The 19,955-nt window shown below is 56.1% G+C and overlaps 6 protein-coding genes across 6 annotated transcripts; 2 read left to right on the forward strand and 4 right to left on the reverse strand.

The window, feature by feature from the left end:
- Window positions 1-1,682: 1,682 nt before the first annotated feature.
- On the reverse strand, window positions 1,683-2,612 carry C8A04DRAFT_34154 (histidine phosphatase superfamily; the record flags this gene model as incomplete). Its single annotated transcript, XM_062782732.1, has 2 exons — window positions 1,683-1,902; window positions 1,987-2,612. 2 exons carry the CDS (start codon window positions 2,610-2,612, stop codon window positions 1,683-1,685), a joined length of 846 nt encoding a protein of 281 aa, XP_062640817.1.
- Window positions 2,613-4,001: 1,389 nt separating this feature from the next.
- Window positions 4,002-6,598, reverse strand: C8A04DRAFT_8907 (vacuolar protein sorting-associated protein 27; the record flags this gene model as incomplete). The annotated part of the gene is made up of 6 exons (XM_062785287.1): window positions 4,002-4,313; window positions 4,359-5,068; window positions 5,124-5,907; window positions 5,967-6,251; window positions 6,318-6,450; window positions 6,525-6,598. 6 exons carry the CDS (start codon window positions 6,596-6,598, stop codon window positions 4,002-4,004), a joined length of 2,298 nt encoding a protein of 765 aa, XP_062640818.1.
- Window positions 6,599-7,922: 1,324 nt separating this feature from the next.
- On the forward strand, window positions 7,923-11,067 carry C8A04DRAFT_9106 (uncharacterized protein; the record flags this gene model as incomplete). Its single annotated transcript, XM_062785358.1, has 2 exons — window positions 7,923-10,043; window positions 10,111-11,067. 2 exons carry the CDS (start codon window positions 7,923-7,925, stop codon window positions 11,065-11,067), a joined length of 3,078 nt encoding a protein of 1,025 aa, XP_062640819.1.
- A 691-nt stretch (window positions 11,068-11,758) lies between these two features.
- Window positions 11,759-14,006, reverse strand: C8A04DRAFT_34157 (uncharacterized protein; the record flags this gene model as incomplete). The annotated part of the gene is made up of 3 exons (XM_062782733.1): window positions 11,759-11,848; window positions 11,929-13,495; window positions 13,561-14,006. The coding sequence occupies 3 exons, from the start codon at window positions 14,004-14,006 to the stop codon at window positions 11,759-11,761; spliced, it is 2,103 nt and encodes a 700-aa protein (XP_062640820.1).
- A 1,194-nt stretch (window positions 14,007-15,200) lies between these two features.
- On the reverse strand, window positions 15,201-15,926 carry C8A04DRAFT_24700 (uncharacterized protein; the record flags this gene model as incomplete). Its single annotated transcript, XM_062779267.1, has 2 exons — window positions 15,201-15,435; window positions 15,496-15,926. 2 exons carry the CDS (start codon window positions 15,924-15,926, stop codon window positions 15,201-15,203), a joined length of 666 nt encoding a protein of 221 aa, XP_062640821.1.
- A 1,472-nt stretch (window positions 15,927-17,398) lies between these two features.
- On the forward strand, window positions 17,399-18,847 carry C8A04DRAFT_9004 (uncharacterized protein; the record flags this gene model as incomplete). Its single annotated transcript, XM_062785316.1, has 3 exons — window positions 17,399-17,887; window positions 17,950-18,457; window positions 18,537-18,847. The coding sequence occupies 3 exons, from the start codon at window positions 17,399-17,401 to the stop codon at window positions 18,845-18,847; spliced, it is 1,308 nt and encodes a 435-aa protein (XP_062640822.1).
- Between the last annotated feature and the right edge of the window lie 1,108 nt (window positions 18,848-19,955).

Below are 19,955 nucleotides of genomic sequence, written 5' to 3' on the forward strand. Positions count from 1 at the left end.
TCCCTCGGCGCTGTGGGGGGGAGAGACCGGAATCGCGATGGTCTGGAGAAGGAGTGGACGCTCACAGCAGGAAGGGCGATGTTCCGGGAAGAACAGCACCGATGGGCTGGGCTAGGTGGATGTCGAGGGGTCGCTGTGGTGGATGTGGTGGAAGGAAGGCCTGGAGAACCCAGTTTGATCGGCTGGGTACAGGCGCAAGGCTTGGTGTCAAGTGGACCGAAGCGGAAAGGATGAGACGATCCGAGTGGGAGGGGTATCCGCTGAGAGGGGTTGCGATGGTTATTGTGTGGTGGTGGTGCTATTGTGCAATTGTTGGGGAACAATACAATGAATGAATAACCCGCTGTGGTTGTGAATCGCGTCGCGCGTGGTCTGAAGTTCACAACACAAAAAGGAGGGTATGTACTGGCGGCCTACAAAACGACAGAATAATGAATGGCTGGATCGTCAGGCTGTTTCCAACGGATCCGAAACGGCTGCCCTACGAGGTGTAAAGGGTCCAGGGAACGAGGAAGCTCAAGAGCAAGAGGGTGCATCTGCGACGGCGGAGAGGTTAAGGGGCATAACCCAGCAAGGGGCCGGGGTCACACTCGCGAGGACGGGCCCTGTCGGCGGCCGCGGGAGGCTGCTCGTATTGGTCGGATGGGGGCGTGGACGCCGGGCAGCGGCGTGGAGTACATATAAAGCGTTATCTCTCTGGCTTTTGAGTTCTTTAAACTTAGTTTATTGTAGTATCTCTTAGCCTGAATGCAGGTACCGGACCCTGGTCGTCCCTTCCCTGACGCCTTCCCGAGGACCCCTTATCCAGTCTCATGATTGGCCCAACCAAAAACCCCTTGCAGCGCTCCATCTGAATTCAGGCCCTGTGAAACACCCACCCAACCATGAGAGGAAAAATCAACCTGCGAAACACGGAAAATTGATGCCGACAGCAGAAATGCCTGTCTCGGCTGCATCGGCGGCTTGATGACCCGCACGGAGGCAGCCGGCTTCCTTCGACTTCTCGTCGTTTTGAAGACTACATAGTACACAGTACTTCGTAATGTTGAGTGTAAAAACGCGCGGGACGAAATTGATGCGATGATCGAAATGGTTCATGGCCTGTTGGAGCATACGCAAACAGCGCCTGACTTCCAACCGCATTGCAGCGCCGGGATATTGTTTGGTCGCATTTCTATTTTCGACGAATCCATGCCTCACTCGCCCGCAAACTAGCACCGCCAATTTCGAGTCTTTTGAAGACCACTGAGAATGCCTTGGGTCTGTGGACGGAAGACGAGACGGATTTGCAGTTGTCGAAACCCCAAATGCGCTGAGAGGTGGGATGCGGGCCAACCAACTTACCGCGCGCTTCTTTGGGCTACACAGCGTAACATAAATGGACGAGACACCGCGATCTGCAATGCTTTGCCAACTGGCCGCCCTGATCTTCGAGAGTCCGTTGGGTACGGGTTTGCAGCGACAAAACTGGTCGTTCGGCTTTGACCACTGCTGTGTATTCGGCTTTTTTTTGTTTGTCAGAAAAGACCTGGTTTCAGGATTGAGTCGTGGCAGATTCGCAGGCGAACACAGAAAGCAAACACCAAGATCTGCAGGTACAAGTGTAACTTTTGGACTCAGCTAACCACTTCTCGGCTCTAAACACGCACACATGGACTCCATCGCCCCCAGCATATTCCCATCTACTTCGTCAGCGTCGCCTTCTCGCCATTCTCCCCCCATTCCTTGACCAAGTGGTACTTGACCACCACCCGCAGCTCGAGCTGCTCCGTCTCAGTCAGAGCAGTCGTGCTGCCCCGTCTCCTGCTCCAGCTGTCGGCCGTCTCCTTAAGCTTGGCCTCGCCGTTGTCGTCGGTCTCATCGGGGTTAGCGAACTGGTAGGTCCGCCACTCGGTGTTCGTCCTGTTCAAGTCAGCGCTCGCTCGTCGGACCGTCAAAGAGAGTGCAGTAAAAAAAACCTGGCTCTCGAGAAAGAAGAAGACCTACCACCCCGTCCCCGTCTGCGGATCCATCCCATCATAATCCTGCGTCAAAAAGTGCAGAATCCCCCCATGCGTAACAACCGCCACATGCGCATCCACCCCCGGGTTCTTCTTCTCAAACTCCCTCCCCAGCTCCCTCAACCACACCCTCGCCGTCCTTGCCCGCGCCTCCAACCGCTCCATCACCGGTGCCCACGGACTGTCCAGGCTCAACTTCTCATTCCACCCGTCCACCACCAGCCCCAAATCCACCTGTTTCGCCCTCTCCTGTCCCTCCCCCGCCGCCTTCGCAGTCGGCCCAAACTCCCCCTCCAACACCCCCCGATCCGACCCCGTATCACACGCCCACGGCGAAATCTCCTGCAGTTCCGGAACCGCCACAACCTTGGTCGTATCCGCCGGCAGGCGGGCGAGGGCCGGTTCAAAGGAGAGGAGACAGGTGTACAGGGTGCGGCGTAGCGGGGATGCGACGAGGTGGGTGATGAGGTGCTGGTGCGGGAAGGAGGCGGCGAGGGCGGCGCATTGCTCGCGGCCGAGAGGGGTGAGGTCTGGGTCGGGCAGGACGTGGTTGGCGGCTGTGAGGTTGTGGAGGCCTTGCGCGTGGCGGACGAAGTGGATGTAGGTTGGCATTTTGGGTTGCCTTTTGGTTTGTTTCTAGGGTCGGTTTCTTTCTAGGGGTTCTTTCGTGTCTAATTACGGTTGATTGAGTAAGTACGTGAGCGAATCGGTATGGTGTGTTTGTTGAGTAAGAGCTAACTCACGATCGTTCTCGTTGTTGTTGCAATTAAGAACACAAAAGGGGACGAGAACACGAGAAACCCTCGAGTCCTCAGGAACGTGGGAACGTGGGAATGTGGAAGGCGTGACAAGTTATCTCCGAAGTGCAACAGGAGAAACCAAGAAGTTGCACCAAACCTGTCAAACCGTGGCAAAAAAAAAAAAAAAACGGAAAAGACGAGGCAATGAACGAAACACAGCAGTGTACGAAGTACAAATATCGAATACAAAGGTAGAAGAGAAATAAATCCCTGACTCACCCAGCCCAGCCCAAACAAACCTCAACACCCGACTCACCCCCCTTCTTTTCGTTCAGATTTCCCCTCATCCCAACCCATCATCCTATCTTCCTGTCAAATCGGTACCTGGAATTGCCCCTCTTCTCCACTTCCTCCTTTTGACATCCGGTCCGGCCTTGTCCTTTATCGCTTCACTAGGTAATTCAGCCACTCCGGCTTGTCAGCAGCCACCTGCAGTCAGTCCACTTGCAGTTCTAGTTCGCCCCACGAGCCCCGTACATCGTATCATATCCGCCCCCCACTCTGTAACTAACTTTGTCCCCGCTCTCAATGGTGTCCTGGAATCGGGACTTGGGCGGCGGATGGTAGAAGCGGAGTTGCCTAATGGGGTATTCCGTCGGCCGTCATTGTTATCCTGGGTTTCCTTCAATAAAACGAAAGGCAACAAGGCGGCAAATAACTCTACAAGTCTGGGGTTATGGTTAACAACAACAGCTCAACAGCGGGGTAGGTCGGTTGAGTGAACTAAGCTGTAGTGGGGGTAAATGCATGAGACTCGGTAGTTGAGTTACGTCAGCCTTCGTCTCAATCACAACTTGCTCCCTGTGACCTAACCTTCACTTCACCCACCGGTGCTTTATAGCTACAAATTAATCCCATCATCAAAACACAAAGCACAATCTCAAAGGTCAAGATTCAAACAACCAAGTAACCAACAGAAGAAACGCAAATTGTTGTATTCCTTCCCGTGAAAACGCCCAACAGAAAGGAGAACTTGGGGGTACGTCTGTAAGAAAATGCGAATCATACACTGGCTGTGCTTGTTCCTCCCGCGTCTTTCTATGTATCTGCATGCTCGTCCTCGTCCTCGATCCCCGTCATCACCCGTACCCCTTCCCACCAGAATACCCAAACCAACCACCCATTCACTCCCACACCTCCCCCGCCTTTCCTTTCACACCCCTCATCCCCACCAACCCCCCTTCTAAACAAATACCCCCCCTCACAAATCAATCAAACTCTCCTCCATAACCGCCTGTTTCGGCGCATGCTGCGGCGCCGAAGGGAACGACTCCTGCACATACCCAGCATACGCCGCACTCGGCGGCGGAGCAGCAGCAGCAGTGGGAGCCGCCGCCACAGGCTGAGGTTGGATCTGAGCATGCCACACGGGCGGAAGCTGGGTCTGTTGTGCTGCGGAATGCTGCCAGTATGGTTGTGATGGCTGTTGTTGTTGCTGTTGGGCCTGCGGTGGCTGCTGTTGGTGTTGTTGGGGTTGAGGTTGGGATTGGTGGTGAAGTTGTTGGGCTGGTAGCTGGGGTGTTTGGTGCGCTTGTGGCTGGTATGGCTGGGCGGCCACGGAGGCGGGGGTTTCCGGGAGAGAGGGTTGATAGGAGTGCAAGGGCTGTGAGAGGTTGGGGTAGGGGGACATGGTAGGGTCGGGTGGAGAGCTAGGGATCTGTTGGGGAGGTTGTTGATGCTGTGGCGGTTGCTGGGACTGCGGCTGCTGCTGCTGGTTGAAGTAGAAGGATGCGCTCGGGTCGGCCGTGGGGGTAGTGCCAACGGAATCGCTCTGCGCAGGCGCGGCGAGGTGCGCCGGGGTTGGTGTATGTTGTTGCGGGCGAGTTGCCTGGGGGGCCTCACCCCCAGCCGGGTAGCTCGGTTGTTGACCGTACGGCTGCGCAGGAGCAGACGGGCCCCAATTGCCCGTGTGTTGAGGCACCTGCTGCGGAGGATACTGACTGGCCGCCGGTGCAGCTACGGAAGCACGCTTGTCATAGCCGCCGTATTGTGCTTGCGGTGGCTGCTGATACGAGGGGTGCGCCGTCGGGTGACTATAGTCCTGTTGCCGGGGCTGCTGCTCGCCCGTGTAAAAGTTCTCTGCTGTCCCAGGAGCATTCGGCGCGCTTGGCTGTAGCGAGGGGTACGGCCCGGGCGTCTGCCTCGGCGGAGGGAGGTTATAGCCCCCAATGCTGTGTTGGCTGTAGGCTTTTGACAGGCGCTCTTCCAGCATGCGGTCGTAGTAACGCACAACAGTGGACAGCTTGGCGTGCAAATCAAGGAGCGTATCTGAAAGTTGGTTAGCGCCCACCGACTTAAACTCCACTCGTAATTCTTAACTCACCATGCTTGCTCATCGTTTCTCCATAAGTCCGCGCAAGCTTGGGCCGAAGCGTGCCGATGCTATCGTACAGTTCCTGGATCTGGGGCTCGCGCAAGATCGTCCCCGGCGGCTGCGTTTGGAGGCGATCGACGAGCGTGGAAAAGAGGTTGATGTTCTCCGCTTCTACCGGTGTGAGCTCGTAGTCGTTCTTTGGGAGCGCAAACGGAGCAGGAGATGACGAGGAAGCAGACGGGCCGGACGCCTGCTGTTTAAGTGCCGCAGCATGCTGCTTTTTCTGTTCCTCCATGTCGGCAAGCGACGCCGCAATGGCCGCCTTCAAGTCTGCATCCTCCTCCTCAACGACCTTGGTCGGAGTGTGGCCATTCGTCTTCTGCTGGCTCGCAGGTGCTGGTTTCTTGGCCGCGGGAGCGGCGTAGTTTCGACTGTGGCTCTTGACCTCTTCGAGACTCATCGCTAGCGCCTTCTTCAGGTCCTCGTCGAACCCGTCATCCACTCGAGCGTTCCGTGGCTGCATGGCCGATCCGCGAGGCTTCGATGGGAACGAAGGTTGCGTTGGCGAGCGTTCCTGGCCGACCCCCCCACCCCGTTTGTCTGTCAGTTTCGCATAACACCCATCATCCACCCGAACCGCCTGCAGAATTCCGAGGTGAGGCAGCGGCAGGGATTTGCTCGAGCACTGCTGATCGAAGCAGTTGCCACAGTTGCGGCAGTGGTGCTTTCGGTTTGTAAACGTGAATGCGGTTCGGCATCGCATGCAGACATCGGAGTCGACCCACTCGGGGGGCTAGCAATAGTTAGTTTCCCGGTTCTAATCCCCATCCGCTCCAAAACTAGCAAACGTACCGCACTGCTGTCGATCATACTGCCAGACACCGTAACCCGCGGGGGAAACTGGAAGCCCTCCCTCTGAAGCGTCCTGTACACCTCTCCGATATACCCCAATTCGTAGCGGCCCTCCGCGGCCGAGGCCCAGGACTGGATGAGCTCGAGGATCTTGGAGCGCACTTCGGCGTTGACAGTACCGGGGCCGACAGCCTTGAGCAGCGACACAAGACTTTCCATGAACTCCCGCGACGCGATCTCGGCGAGGAAGTGGGCGCCGCCATTCTTCACGCAGGTATCGGTAAGCTAGTCAAGTTAGTAGACGTACACCGAATGGGGTGGGGGAAACCGAGGTAGCAAGTCGAGGCATACGTTGAGTGCGCTGAGCTGGGTGTTTGGGTTCTTGTTGCTGATGCGCTTTTTGAGCGAGCGCATAGCCTCCTTCGGCTGGACTGTTTTTGAGCGGATGATGTCGGAGATCTCGAGGTTAAGCGCAATGTCCTCCCTGTACACGGTAGATGTCAGTGCGAGTCCCGTCGCATGCGCGCGCTGAAGGGAAAGGGCTTGGTGTGTCAGTACAAACTGCTGCTGGTAGCCTTGTCTATCTGCTCGTCCAGGGCATTATTGGCCCCGGAAGACCACCACCCCATCATCTTGAAAAGCTAGAGGGGAAAGGCAAAGTTTGCGATTGTCGGATAGGACAGAGATTAATGTCGATTGCGAGACTCCGTGCGACTGTGAAGCTCTGTCTCGAGGAATGTGCAGTTGCGGGGCGAGCGCGTGGGAGCGAGGGGCTGGGAGTTGTTGGCCGTTTGTGAATCCTGCGAATCTAGGTCTGCGATATTGAGAATGCTCCAGCGACGCAAGTCACGTCTCTACAAAAGTAGAGCCAAGCACGAGGGTGCGTCGGGAGGTGTGGTGGTCTGGTAGGTTACGCGGCGATGTTTGCGATGGAGAAGGTTGGAGATCTGATGCAGCTGCCTTGTCGTTGGTTACGTATGGCCGGCCATGGGGCAAGCAGCTTGCCCCCGGCCCGGCTAGCGGCCAGGGCGATGTCATGCCATACCCCTGTAAGTATGGCGTTGCGCTTCCGGAGAGACTGGACCCACCGGGCAGCTGTCGCTGGTCTGCTGGTGGTGTCTCAACTTCGATGCGAGTTTCCAGCTTGTTTCTTTGTCCGCCGGGCTGGTCTGAGTGGTTTAAATTACATATATGTATCTTTAAGGAAAAGATATGTGACATTTTACACTATGGTTTACAAATTGTGAAGTAGTAGTCTATGGCATCTTACAAACGAGCGTGAGCGTATTCAAGGTGCTCTGGCGCATGGTGGCGGCTCCAGCTGCAAGCCACCGCCAAGCCCCCAGAAGAGACCGAGGACGCGGCCGCATTCGTCACACTGGCGGAACCCCCCGGCCTTAAAGGTTCTCCCCCAGAACACCCCACATGACAGCAAGTCAACAGTGCCAAAGTGCGCGGGCACCTCTACGTTCAAAGTTTCCCGTCTTCCATCTGCAAACACCGCTTTCGGCATTCCGCGGCGGAAGCAACAAAGAAAATCACCTTCCCGATCAAAGAAAAGAGCACTCCGACAGCCATAGCTTTCGCCCTCCCCATTCCAGCCGCGGCCTGTTCATCTCGCCCTCAACTTAGTTTTAACTAGACCATCCCATCCTTACCTAGTTAAATTGGGGGTTGTTCTAGATACATACTCGCAAACCCACGCGTCACGGAAGCTCGAGAAACGCAAACTCTTTTTCAACATTACATAACTATTAGCTGCCGTGACAATTCACCATCATTCCCGAGCCATGAACCCCTTACTCCCGACATAGTCAACGACGCGCACCACCTACACCCCACAACCCCGCACCGTACGGGCTTGTCCAACACAGACGTTGCGCGTCCACCAACACCACCACCACCACTTTGCGCTTTGCGTAGGAACGAGGAAGCCAGAGACCGGCCCCCTAGACGATGCCGGGTTTAACAAGCATGCTGGACGATGACCCGCCGTCTGGCGGTGTAAACGGGCATCCAAATGGCTCCAAGCGCCCAGGACGCACGTTTCCTCACATCGATGATCTTGTGAATAACACCACCACCGACATCGACCCGCACGCACCCATCGACACACTCCTTCGACTGGCCCAGGAAGGGCTTAAGCATGCAGAGAGCTCGAGGTCGTTTGGCCGGCCGGACCTGGCGCTCAAGGAGTACCTTCGGACAAACGACATCCTCCTCACAATTATTCCGCACAGCAAAGACTGGACGTCCCTACGGCGAGACAGAAATAAGCAAGGGCAGGCCTATAATAAACTCTTGAAACAAGTCAAGGACGCGGTTGATGATTTCGAGGCTTGCAAGGAGCGAATACGGGAGGATAATGCGAGAACGGGTGTCCAACCGACTGCCCATCAGTCCAGTGCAGGCTCAGGGTCCGGGCCGGCAGTGGCACAGACAGGTGCCGTGAACGGTCAAAGAGAGAACCTTAGATATGTGGGGGGCAGTGGGACGAGGGAGAACGGGGTCCCAGCCTCCCCTCCTCCCAGGACCAAACCCGTGGTCCACCCAAAACCACAAAGCCTCCACGGTAAGGCAATCCGCCCCGGTTCTGCGACAACCCCCGTCCTGTCGCAAGACCTAGTGCAGAGGTTTGCGAGCTTACGGGGGGCTCCGGACGCCACCCAGAGCGCTCACACGAGGACCCAGTCGGCTGTTTCTCCCTCCAGCGTGTCGATGAACGGGGTGATTACTGGGCTGCCCAGGCCTCCAGATGCAATCTACAACCCGCCAAGGGGCACGATCACTAGCGAGACAGCGGCCCTTCCTTCCAGCGCCCCCCGGGGCATGTTCACAAGGACAAATTCGACAGCGTCGCTCAATGGAGCGAGGAATCATAAACCACAACCACAACCACCCCAACTTGCGCCAGTGAAACGACCAAAACTGTCGATACCAGACGGGGACACGATAACCAGTCAGGAGCTCTTTCGACTCATGCAGGCCGGCGCTAGGGATCTCTCGATTCTCGTCATCGATATCCGAAGCCGCGAAGAATTTGACGACGGGCATATCATGTCCCAGGCGACCATCTGCCTGGAGCCCGAGGTACTGTCGAGACACCACATCTCGGCGAACGATCTTGCTGAGAGCATGGTTCTGGCGCCCAACTCGGAGAGACTGCTCTTTGAGAAGCGCCACGAGTTTGGCATGGTGGTGTATTACGACTACGACTCCGTTCGCATTTCGGACCGGCCACAGGACCCGCAGGCAGAAGCTGTTTTGAATCTATACAACGCACTCAGCCATTACGATTTTGACGCCACACCAGAGTCAAGGGTAGTCCCGAAACTACTGCGCGGCGGCCTGGAGGCCTGGGTAGGTTTAGTTGGCAGCGGGAGTCTCCAGTCGTCGACCACAGCCACTACATCAGGGACCTCGACAACGCCGATGGTGCGGTCTTTCGCGAGCCGTCGCCGCCAAACGTACGTGACCCGACCAATCCAGGACGCAGCCGAGGCGAAGCGGTGGGAGGAGACTATTGCAGAGGCCGGTGGGATATCACCCATTCGAACCACCGAGGACTTTCTGCGCCGTTTCCCTCCGATCTCCGAGCACCGCGAGTCCATGGTCTCGTCGCCCGTCAGCCCCCCAGCCAGCCGACCGCAAAGCCCATTCCACTCGCGATTGTCCCACGAGGAAAACCTCTACACCTCGCTTCCCTCGCCGCCTATGCGCCCTCCTCCGGCAATTCCCCGCCGAAGTTATAGTGGGCTGGCCGAAGCCGAGGACAGCGCCGTCGTGATGGCGAAGAAAGCCGGGGCGCAAGCCGTAGATGGCGTCGAACGGAAACACCGTACCGGGCTGCAAAATCCGGGGGTCTTTTGCTTTGCAAACAGCTCGCTGCAAGCCATGTTCGCTACGCCGGGCTTCGCGCAGGAGGTGTGGACCGGCGCTTGGAAGGGGGTGTACAAGGTGCCTATGAAGCCGGATGAGAACCTTGAGAACCCGCAGCTACTGACCAAGTGTCTGGCCAACCTGTTTCACTGGCTCAACCAGGGGTCGTTCCAGTCGCTCGCGGCCAAGACGTTTATGGTAAGTTCCTCTATCCAGGTTACACGGGGCTTGTCTTGCCGTAGTCGTCCTCGCTAACCTAGCACAGGAATACATACACTTTATCCATGCCAAGAATGTGGATGGTAGCAGGAAGTTGGACTCCGAAGTCTTCGGCGGTTGCTCGCAGCAGGACGCCCAAGAATTTTACTCGTTCATCATGGACAACATCCATGATGAGACCAACATCCGGCGCGACCGAACCCCGCCCAAGGAGGACAAGCAGTACACGCCGAAAAACGGCAGCATTATCCAGAATGCCATCGCCTACTGGCGTGACTACTCCCAGTACAGCTCCTCACTCATCGACAAATACTTCCGCGGCCTCGAAGTCTTCATCTCCCGCTGCCAAAACCCCGCCTGCCGGCAAGAAATCCGCCTCTTCCAGCCCTGCGACGTCTGGATCCTCAATCTCGCCGGCATGGGCGATATCACCGACCTCGATGCCCTCCTAGCGAACCATCAAACCTCGGAACATTTCCCAGACCTCATCTGCGAGACCTGCAACACCCCCGGCCGCATGCGCAAAGCCCGCTTCGCCCGCCTCCCCGACCGCCTCGCCTTCTGCCTCAACCGCTTCAACAGCGCCGGCGCCGGCGGTGACTTCGGTTTCGGCAGCCGCCTGCTCCCCTCATCGTCCGGGAAAATTCACTCCAAAGTCCGTTTCCCCATCCGCGATCTCGATCTCACGCGGTACTGTGCCGAGCCAGACCCGCAACAAACCAACGGCGCGACAGACCGGCATTTTGCGGGGTCGATGGTGTACGATTGTTATGCGGTGACTGTGCATGTCGGGCCGGGGATTAATGGCGGGCATTATTACAGTTATGTGCAGGATGAGATGTCGAAGGATCCTACGGACTGGTTTAGGTGTAATGATGACGTGGTTAGTCGGGTGAAGGTTGCGGGTGGAGGGGGGAGGGTGCTGGGGGATGTTACGGAGGATATGTACCAGAATGGCAGTGCCTCGGCGTACATGGTTTATTATCGGCGGAGGGGGACGTGATTTGGGGGTTTGCTGGTGGTCTGCGGGTGATTTGCTGGGAGAGGCTGAATTTGGTGCAACAGGGGAATGTTTCTGTTCCTTTTTTTGGATTTTTTTCGAGATTTCCTGTGGGATGAATTAGGGGATCATACTTGCACTTGTTTGTCACTTGTATGGGGAGTTTCGGGGACAGATGGTTAGAAGAAGCATTAAACAACGCATCATCAGCAGAGGGACATCAAAGAGGGGGAGGACAGCGAGCAAGTTGCTTTTGCCTACGGGTATTTCTACTAGCAAGCTTTATTTACAACAAGCAGCAGCAAGCAGCAGCAGACATCGGGCATCAGACATCAGAGTTAGCATTTTATCACGATACCTCCGTTTTAGAACGGATCACTAGTTATTTGGCTTGACTCTTATCCATTGATCTGTTGATCCATTGGAACGAAATGTTATTTGCATTGATTAACTCCTTAACGTTATCGTCATCATCATAGCACAACCATGACTTGTGAGATCCATGCCACATGCCACATGTCCAATGCAGAAATGAGTAGTAGACAATGAAAAGGAGAAATGTCCCTATGCTCAACCACAACGCCAGTTTAAACGTCCCTTTTTACAGAAACCTCATGCGGATCATGCAACCCAGATTGATCAAAACTAGGGGAAATATGAGACCCAAACCGGAGATGCTCTCTTTATGCGACTCCTATTTGCCCTCGACACAAGCCTTGATCTCCTTGGCATACCGTTCGCGGATCGCCTTGCGATTGAGTTTCTGCGTTGCTGTGACCAGGCCCTGTTGAGAGTTAGTCTGTCAGTCTCGACTAAAGATAAAATCGAAACAAAAATAGAAAGAAGAGAAAGATAGAAACTCACATTCGCCGGCGTCCACTCCTCCTCAACCAAAACCACCCCCGCCACAGTCTCCATCCCACTCAACCCCTCCCTCTTCGCCACCTCCTGCAACGCCTTCAACACCACCCCCCTCACCCTCTTATCCTTATACATCCCACTCCCCCCCTCAGCAACCCCCAACTCCCCGGCCTTCTTCGCCAACTGCTTCTCATTCACCGCCACCACCGCCACCGGCCGCGGCGAGCTACTATCCCCATGCACCATCAAATTCTGCACATACGCCGCGCCGCGGTAGATCGCCTCCAGTTTCTCCAGCGCAATATACTCCCCGCCCTGGAGCTTAACCAAGTTCTTGACCCGATCAATAACACTGACATGCCCGTCCGCCTCAAACTGCCCGATATCCCCCGTGCGGAACCACCCATCAGGCGTGACCGCCTTGGCCGTTTCCTCCGGGTTGTCGAGGTACTCCCTTAGCACCGGCGCGCCGCGGATGAGGATCTCCCCCTGCGGCGGGGAGGAAGTAGCGGAGTAGTTTAGCTCCGGGAGGGAGACAAGTTTGATTTCGACGGCGGCGGGGATGGGGCCGATGGCCTGGCCGGAGGAGGTCCATTGCAGCGGACAGCCGAGGGCGCCGTTGCCGCAGGTTTCGGTGAGGCCGTAGCCGGAGAGCATCGGGGCGATGACGAGGGACATGAAGTGCAGGGTTGGGTGGGCGATGCCGCTGGCGCCGTTGACGATGAAGCGGAGGCGGCCGCCGGTGACGGCGCGGACGCGGGAGAAGACGGTGTGGTCGAGGATGGAGGCGAGGTGGGGGAGGTTGTGGGAGACGAAGAAGGATTTGAGGGAGAGGGCGGTGTGGAAGAGGGTGCGGGTGAGGGGCCCGGCGGCGTGGACGTTGGCTTCGATGCCCTTTTTGACGGTTTCCCAGATTTGTGGGACGCCGACCATGATGGTGGGCGCGAAGGTGCGCATGTCGCCGTGGCAGTTGCGCATGCTGGTGTCGGCGAGGGTGCGCGGGGAGCCGTAGCCGAGGGTGGCGCCGACGAAGACGACGAGGTTTTCGAGGACGAGTTCGAAGATGTGGGCGAGTGGGAGGTAGGCGAGGACGTACTCTTGGTGGGTTACGGATTCCTCCATGACGGTGTACAGGCCTGCGACGGCGGCTACGAAGCCCGCGTGCGTCACGGGGACACCCTTGGGCGGGCCCGTGCTGCCGGAGGTGTACATAATGCAGTAGGTCTGCTCCGGGGTTGGTGGGACAGGGTCGATGGGGTTCTCCTCGCCCAGGGCACGCAGCTCGCCGAAGGAGAGGACGGTCAGGTGCGAGTGGGCGGCCTTGAACTGATCGATCTCGGCGTCGGACACGGACAGGTGGGATTCGTTGTTGTAGATGAGCACTTTGACGGTGTTGGCCGTCTGGAGGGGCTTCTTGATCGTCTTGAATAGGTGCGGGTCAACAAACATGGCGTCGGCCTTGCTCTGCACCAGCGAGTGCTCCACGCCGGCCTCGCCCAGTGTGTCGTAGGCCGTCACGATGGTCAGCGACTGTGACGAGCACGCGTGGGCGATCGTGAGCCATTGGGGGCTGCCAACAAGTCAGCAACCGAACAGTAAGCAGCCTGGTTGAAACACCAAGCAAGTATCTCTCACCTCGTGCTCGCAAAGATATGCAACCGCTCATCCGCCTTAAGCCCCAACTTCCGCAACCCCGCCCCAACCTGCAGCACCTGGTCAAGATACTCCCGGTACGTAATGTAAGTGTAGTCCGACAGCTCATAGTACGTCCACTCCTTCTCGACCTCCGTGGTCTGCCCGTCAACCACCTTGGGCACCTTCTTCTTCTCCTTGTGCACCTGGATCAACTTGCGGCTTCCCACGGCCGGCTCGTTGCCATATTTCTCGGCGCTGCGCTTCAGCAGGTCGAAGGTGGTGTTCACGCCTGGGGCTGGGCGCTCGATCAAACCGTCTTTGGCCTTGGGGTGGCGACGCGGGATTGTCTCGCCCTCGACTGGTTCGACGTCGGGGGCCTCGATGGTGTAGGGAGGTTTCTGCACCTTGCGGAGGGGCGTTGGCGCCGCGCTGTATGTGTACGTCATGTTTCTTCGAGTCCGCGGGTGTATTTTCTTTCCTTTTCTTTAGGGTTGTTGTTTTTGTAAGAACTACTCCGGTTGCTCTAGATGTCCCCCCGGTCAACTCTTAAAAAGAGTTCCGCTGTGCGCTTATTTTATTCTTTCGTCGGCCGTGATCGTGGCGCAGAGCTCGTTGACGAGCCGAGGTTTGGCGACTGTGCACGCTCGGTGAAACCGGCCTCGGCTGGCGTTTGCACCCTGCAGCTTGTGTCGATTTTGCACCTCGCCTGCAGCTGATCAATGCCCAAAAGCCGATTGTGCGGGCCAATTTGTCTCAGTGATTATGAAGGCGGTGGGCTTTAGAGTAAAATGGTTCTCGGATAAAAAGAGGAGAGGAAGAGGTTCACAGTTATCAGTTGATGAGAAATCAACAGATTTTGTTGTTTTATACGTGTTTTTTCAACTTGGAAGGCGGGGCAAGACATGAGGTTTCGGTTCAGCGCCCATTTTCCGTTTATCATTACTTCTTCCCGATTTCCGGTATGCGGGTAGCTTAATCTAGCTGATCGTGGAAAGCTGAAAACATGCGCAAATGCCTTGTTGGCAAGTCGTCTGGCCAAAAGAAAATGACTTCAACACCTCTCAGCTTTCTCAGTCCTGGGAGCAGCACAATGACGTGGGCGAACAGCTCGAAGTGGGGTGTTGACTGAGAGCGAGGTGGGCAAGTGGGGCTGGAGGGAATGTGCCTCGGAGCTTTCCATGCCAAGCCTCTGTCAATCGCGAGGGATCCCATCGACAGTTCGGGCGCTCCAGGGCCTCGGCTCCATTCCCGGCAAGCCCCACATTACTGCTGCGCAACAACTTACCACGCATTCACGGACATTGGAAATTCGTCGCGTTTTATCTCCGTGACATGGGAAGTCTTTCCATGTTCCGTAGGGCTGACTTACTATATAGTAAGGCGAAATCATAGCCAGGACTGGCTTAACGACATTAGCCGTTCAGGCCGACTCAACTGTTACGGATGGACAAAACTGCGCGCCGACTTTATCGCCAAGAAGAACGTGGGATATACGCCCAAGAATGACGGCGGCGCACGGGTGGGTGTTGCACGGCGTCTGTCCAGCACCAGTTGCCGTGGAGGACTGCGCATGGAGTGGTTGAATGCGACGAGTTGGTGGTAGAATCGCCCAAGTTGAGCGCTTCGATCTCGCCCTGTCTTCAATGCTGCAAAGACCGACGGCATTTTACCATGAGGATGGAACGTTGAAAGGTGTGGGTGTCCTCCCAGATCCTTCCAAGCTTCCAGTACGCGCAGGCGGTATAAGGGTGGACTTCGTCAAATGTGCGAATCCGAACTTCTAGCGCTCGGTGGTGGTGCTCCCGCGCTTCTGCTTTCATACCTCGTGCCCAGAAAACGTTGCCTTGGCAGTAAATATTTCGAGCGTCCATTTCCCTGAGGGTTTGAGAGTCGTTAGCATTGGAATCTCTCTTTCAAGTACGCGGAGACATGTACAATTTTTGCTCAGGAGTCATGCTTTGCGATGTTACCGAGGTAAGCTCAATCGACTTTTTGATGAACGCATCAGCTTTGTCAAGCTGGCCATCGTGCAGGGCCGCAAGCGCGACGTTGTGGTAGGACATAGCAAACATCTGAATCTGCTCATTGGGGCGGCCCGCCCGTTGCGAGATAGACTTCTCGCCGAGTTCCAGGGCCTCTTGAACACGCCCAATACCTACGGCTGCCGTGCCGAGCCCCATGTACGAGTTAGCAATCTGTGAGTGCTTCTCATCCATCAATCCGGCTTGTACCGCGTCCAGCCGGAGGTCGAGAGCCAACTTGAGACTCTGATAGCTTTCTTCCAGCTCGATGCCCTCTAGCTGCACGCCGCCAATGACAGTCCATAGATCTGCCGGGAGGAGGCGCGTTTCATACGGCAAAGCCATAGCGATGTCGAGTCCGGTGCGTGCGAGCTTAACGGACGGCCCAAACATGCCTCGTTCGTACATTGACCTGGTTTATTATCAGCCGCCATTTCTGCACTCCTACCAGCGCAACGAGCTTCTGGCTTTGCTATCTCAAGGGTTATTTGCAGCACTCACCATGAACCGTAGTATGCCAACTCTGCCAAGTGCAGTGACTTGTAACCCGCCGAAGACGTGAGTTCGTGGTACCTCTTCCCAAGGGCCTCAACGTGGGGTAGATAGCATTGAGTGAGATGTAGAACAGACCGTTTTGAGACTGTTTGGGGAAGATGCTCCAGATAAGGTCGACGGCTGCATCGAAAGCGTTTCGGAGGTCTTTCTGGTCCATGCGGAAAATTGTGGCTTCTTGGACAAGGCGATGGACACTGAGCGTTGAGCGGTCACGGCGAATGAGAGAGTAACTGGAGACCCCTCGGAGCTTTCCATGCCAAGCGTCTGTCAATCGCTGGGGCTCCAGGCGTCCAGCCAGCCACTAACTGCACCACCACCACGGGCAAGACGGGTAACCCCGAAGCCCCTCCCAGGGCCTCCATTGGCTGCCCCACATTGCTGCTGCTTCCGCGACAAACACGCATTCGCTGATGGTGGAATTTGGTTGAGAGTTATCTCCGTGACATGGGAAGTCTTTTCACGTAGGGCTACCTTACATATGCACTAAGCCTCCCAAGAGTGCGCGTCCAAGGTGTCGGAAGAGGACGATCCCCTGCTTCCCTGGTCCTCGGGAGAAATAGTTCCATTTCTTACTTCCAGGAGTCCTCTCGCGATTCCCAAAATGGACGTTCTTTCCCCTGAGTCTCGCTCCGACCTATCTGCCGGGCCGTCCGCCCTTCGCGACTCAACGTCTCAGTCGGCCCTGTTGCAGCTGCCACCACCTGCCGGACAGCCAAAACTTTAACAGAAGTGCGCCCTTCGGTCCCTTGCGCCCCCGTTGCTGCACTCCGGCTCACTGTGACGATCCTTACCATCAACTTCTGGGCCCCAATCAGACAATCAGAGACCGTGAACACGAGGCCGATGGAACCATGTCGTTGCGCAGGCATTTGCTTGGGCTGTGTGGGTTTCTATTGCCCAACGGTTTCGACCTGCCAGAAATTGACAAGCCCCTCCTGGCCGACGACGCGGTGGCGTCGGCTCTTTCTGGGAGACCGCTTCATGACAAATTTGTCGACGTCGTCGTTGTTAACAGTAACTATCCGTAACTGGCCGATATCTCCATTAACTCCTGTGTAACCTTTTACTTTTGTGACTCTTTTCCCCCGGTTTACCTACCACCGCGTAGCTGATTCACCACGTCCTACTTTATCCGTGGTTATCTTGCACTACATTGCCTTCTATTGCGGTACCGTACCTAGTTAATTACACGATCTCCTATTTTTCTGGGTTGTTTGTTCGGTTCCGCCCGGCTTACCGCTTGGAGCGCGCCTAGAAACGCGATGGATTCGGAGAGCCCGGACGTGGATCAGGACCCGGATCACAATCAGCACCTCGACGCCACCGGCTCGCCGGATTCCGGGCACTCCACCTCCTCCGATGCAACGGCAGACACGTCTCCGGCCGAGTCGGCCATTGTGGTCGCCGTGCGCCGCCGGCCGATCCCGAGAAAGGGGCATACCAAGTCCCGGCGCGGTTGCTTCAACTGCAAGCGCCGCAAGGTCAAGTGCCAGGAAAACCGCCCGGAGTGTTCCAACTGCACCCGCATCGGCCTCGGTTGCGAGTACCCGGACGCTCCCTCACGTCTCTATGTCGCGGCCGACTCGTCGTTAGCCGCCGTTCCCTCGCCACATGCCCCGCTGCAGTCGACACCAACTCTCTTCACCGCGAGTGACATGCGCTTCTTCCACCACTTTTTAGTTTCGGCTTATCCACCACTACCCATCCGTGGCGATGATTTATGGAGGGAAATCGCGCCTCTCTCACATAATGTTAGTCCTTTTTCCTCCCTCACATACCTCCACACCCCACACACCTGGCTAACCCCCAGCAGTATGACTACCTGATGCACGCCATGCTTGGCCTCGCAGCCTCGCACCTTGGCATCTACGGCGTCCAGTCCTCCTCCGAAGCCCTCACCCACCGCGTCAAAGCCATCAACCTCCTCAATCAAGCCCTCGGCAGCCCACCCCGATCCACGGCCGAAGGTGACGCCCAGTTCGCCGCCATGTTCGCCCTCGCTTTCCAAGCGTCCTGCATGCCGGACGGCATGAACGAGTTCATAGCCATGATCAAGGGTTGCCACGTCGTCGGGTCCACCGCACTGATCACACACCCCGATTCGTTGTTTTGGAGCTTCACCCAAGAGCACTACAGTGATAGGATCCGCTTGATCCTCGGACTAGGCCCCGTGGGACTCACGCCGGAGCAGGACGCGCTCATGGACGATTTCCTCGACTCCCTTCACGCGCTCGCCCCGTTGTGTACTAGCCCGCTGGAAGTCCGCTTCCTCGCGTCGACCGAGAGTCTCGTGAAAACCACCAAGATCTCTGCTGCTGAAGGTCAGTTTCGATCTCTCTAACTCCCCGCATCCATCCATCTTTACACCCAAACTCAAACTCACACACTCAACTCTCACAGCCGTCGCCCAATTCCCCCACCACTACGCCGTGATCAACAACGCCACCCCGGAAGAATTCGCCCCCTTCGTCAACCCAACGCACTACCCGGCCCAGCTCCTCCTCATCCACTTTGTTCTGATCGAATACGCCATCGGCACCTTTGCGCTCGGCGCTGCCGGCGAGCGGTTCGCCTACCGCGAGAAATCGTGTGTGGCGTGGATGGCGAAGCTCGAGGCGGATTTGCCGGGTGAGTATCGGCGGTATGTTGAGTGGCCGGTGGAATATGTGAGGAGGGAACTGATTGGGGGGAGGGGGGTATTGGTGGGTTGAGGGAATGAATAGAGCGGTTGGCTAGGTAATCGAGGAGTTGTTGAAAGAGGCGCTTTTATTGTTGGTTGACTGAACTGGGGGGATGGGTTGGGTCTGGTCGATTTGGACCTTGGGTATATTTGGCATATAGGAATGGTTTAGCTTCATTTTGATATCCCGCGTTGCTCTTAGATATGTCTGGCAGTTAGTTGACTGGATTTCGGCGAGACTGGTAGAGTTAGGCGGTTGTTAGGGTATTTGGGACGAAGGAGCATGCAGGAAGAGGGAATATCGTGGTTGTCTAGTTTTGGGACCCCCAACCAGAAATGTCAGAGCATATAAAGCATATAAGTAGTTACCCAAGAAAGAGCACAACAACAAACAAAAAGAGAACAGAAGAAAAAGCCCTGCCGTGTGATGATTAGAAACGGCATGCCACCAGCTGCCTCATTAAGAAATAAAAAAGATCATCACCACCAAAAATTACGGGCTACACGAAGAATCCGACGAATGCGACTGCTGCTGGTTCTGCGCCGAAGGATTCGATTGCATGCCTGTGGCTGGCTGCATGGCGGTTTTGTCACTTGTGTGATGCATCGCCCTCGCATTTGCGGTTTGCACTCGAATTACCCATCTTAGTTTGTTTGTCCGATGACTCAATGATTATTAGTGTTCTGATGCAGACAAGATTTCGACTTGGCAGTGGAGAAGGTGATTAATTACTGATGAGGTTGGCTTTCAGCAGTTGGGACTTGTGAAGAGAAGCAGGGTTTGGTTTTCCCTTTGATCGCGTTCTTCATTACCAATGGACCAAATCTGAGTTTATCAAGCGTGTCCTCACATCTATCACTGTCGATCATATCGACAATTCTGTTCTCGATCCTGTCGTGATTGCGTCAATGACGGTACCCCCAATCTTATCTCAAATCACCTTGCCAAAACTTTCTGGGCCGTCATATCCTCGGACTTCAGCTGTTGCTCCCTGTTTTTTCAAATGATAAAATTGTCCTGGTCGCTTGGATCGTTCCACAGAGAACTAATGACATGAGTGTAAAAGACATTGCACCCAACCCAACATCATCCCTGCACAACTGTAGGCACACGCTTCTTCGTGCCCTAACCCATGCCC

The sequence above is a fragment of the Dichotomopilus funicola genome (assembly GCF_033296635.1).
Source record: "Dichotomopilus funicola strain CBS 141.50 unplaced genomic scaffold C8A04scaffold_3, whole genome shotgun sequence".
Taxonomy (NCBI): domain Eukaryota; kingdom Fungi; phylum Ascomycota; class Sordariomycetes; order Sordariales; family Chaetomiaceae; genus Dichotomopilus; species Dichotomopilus funicola.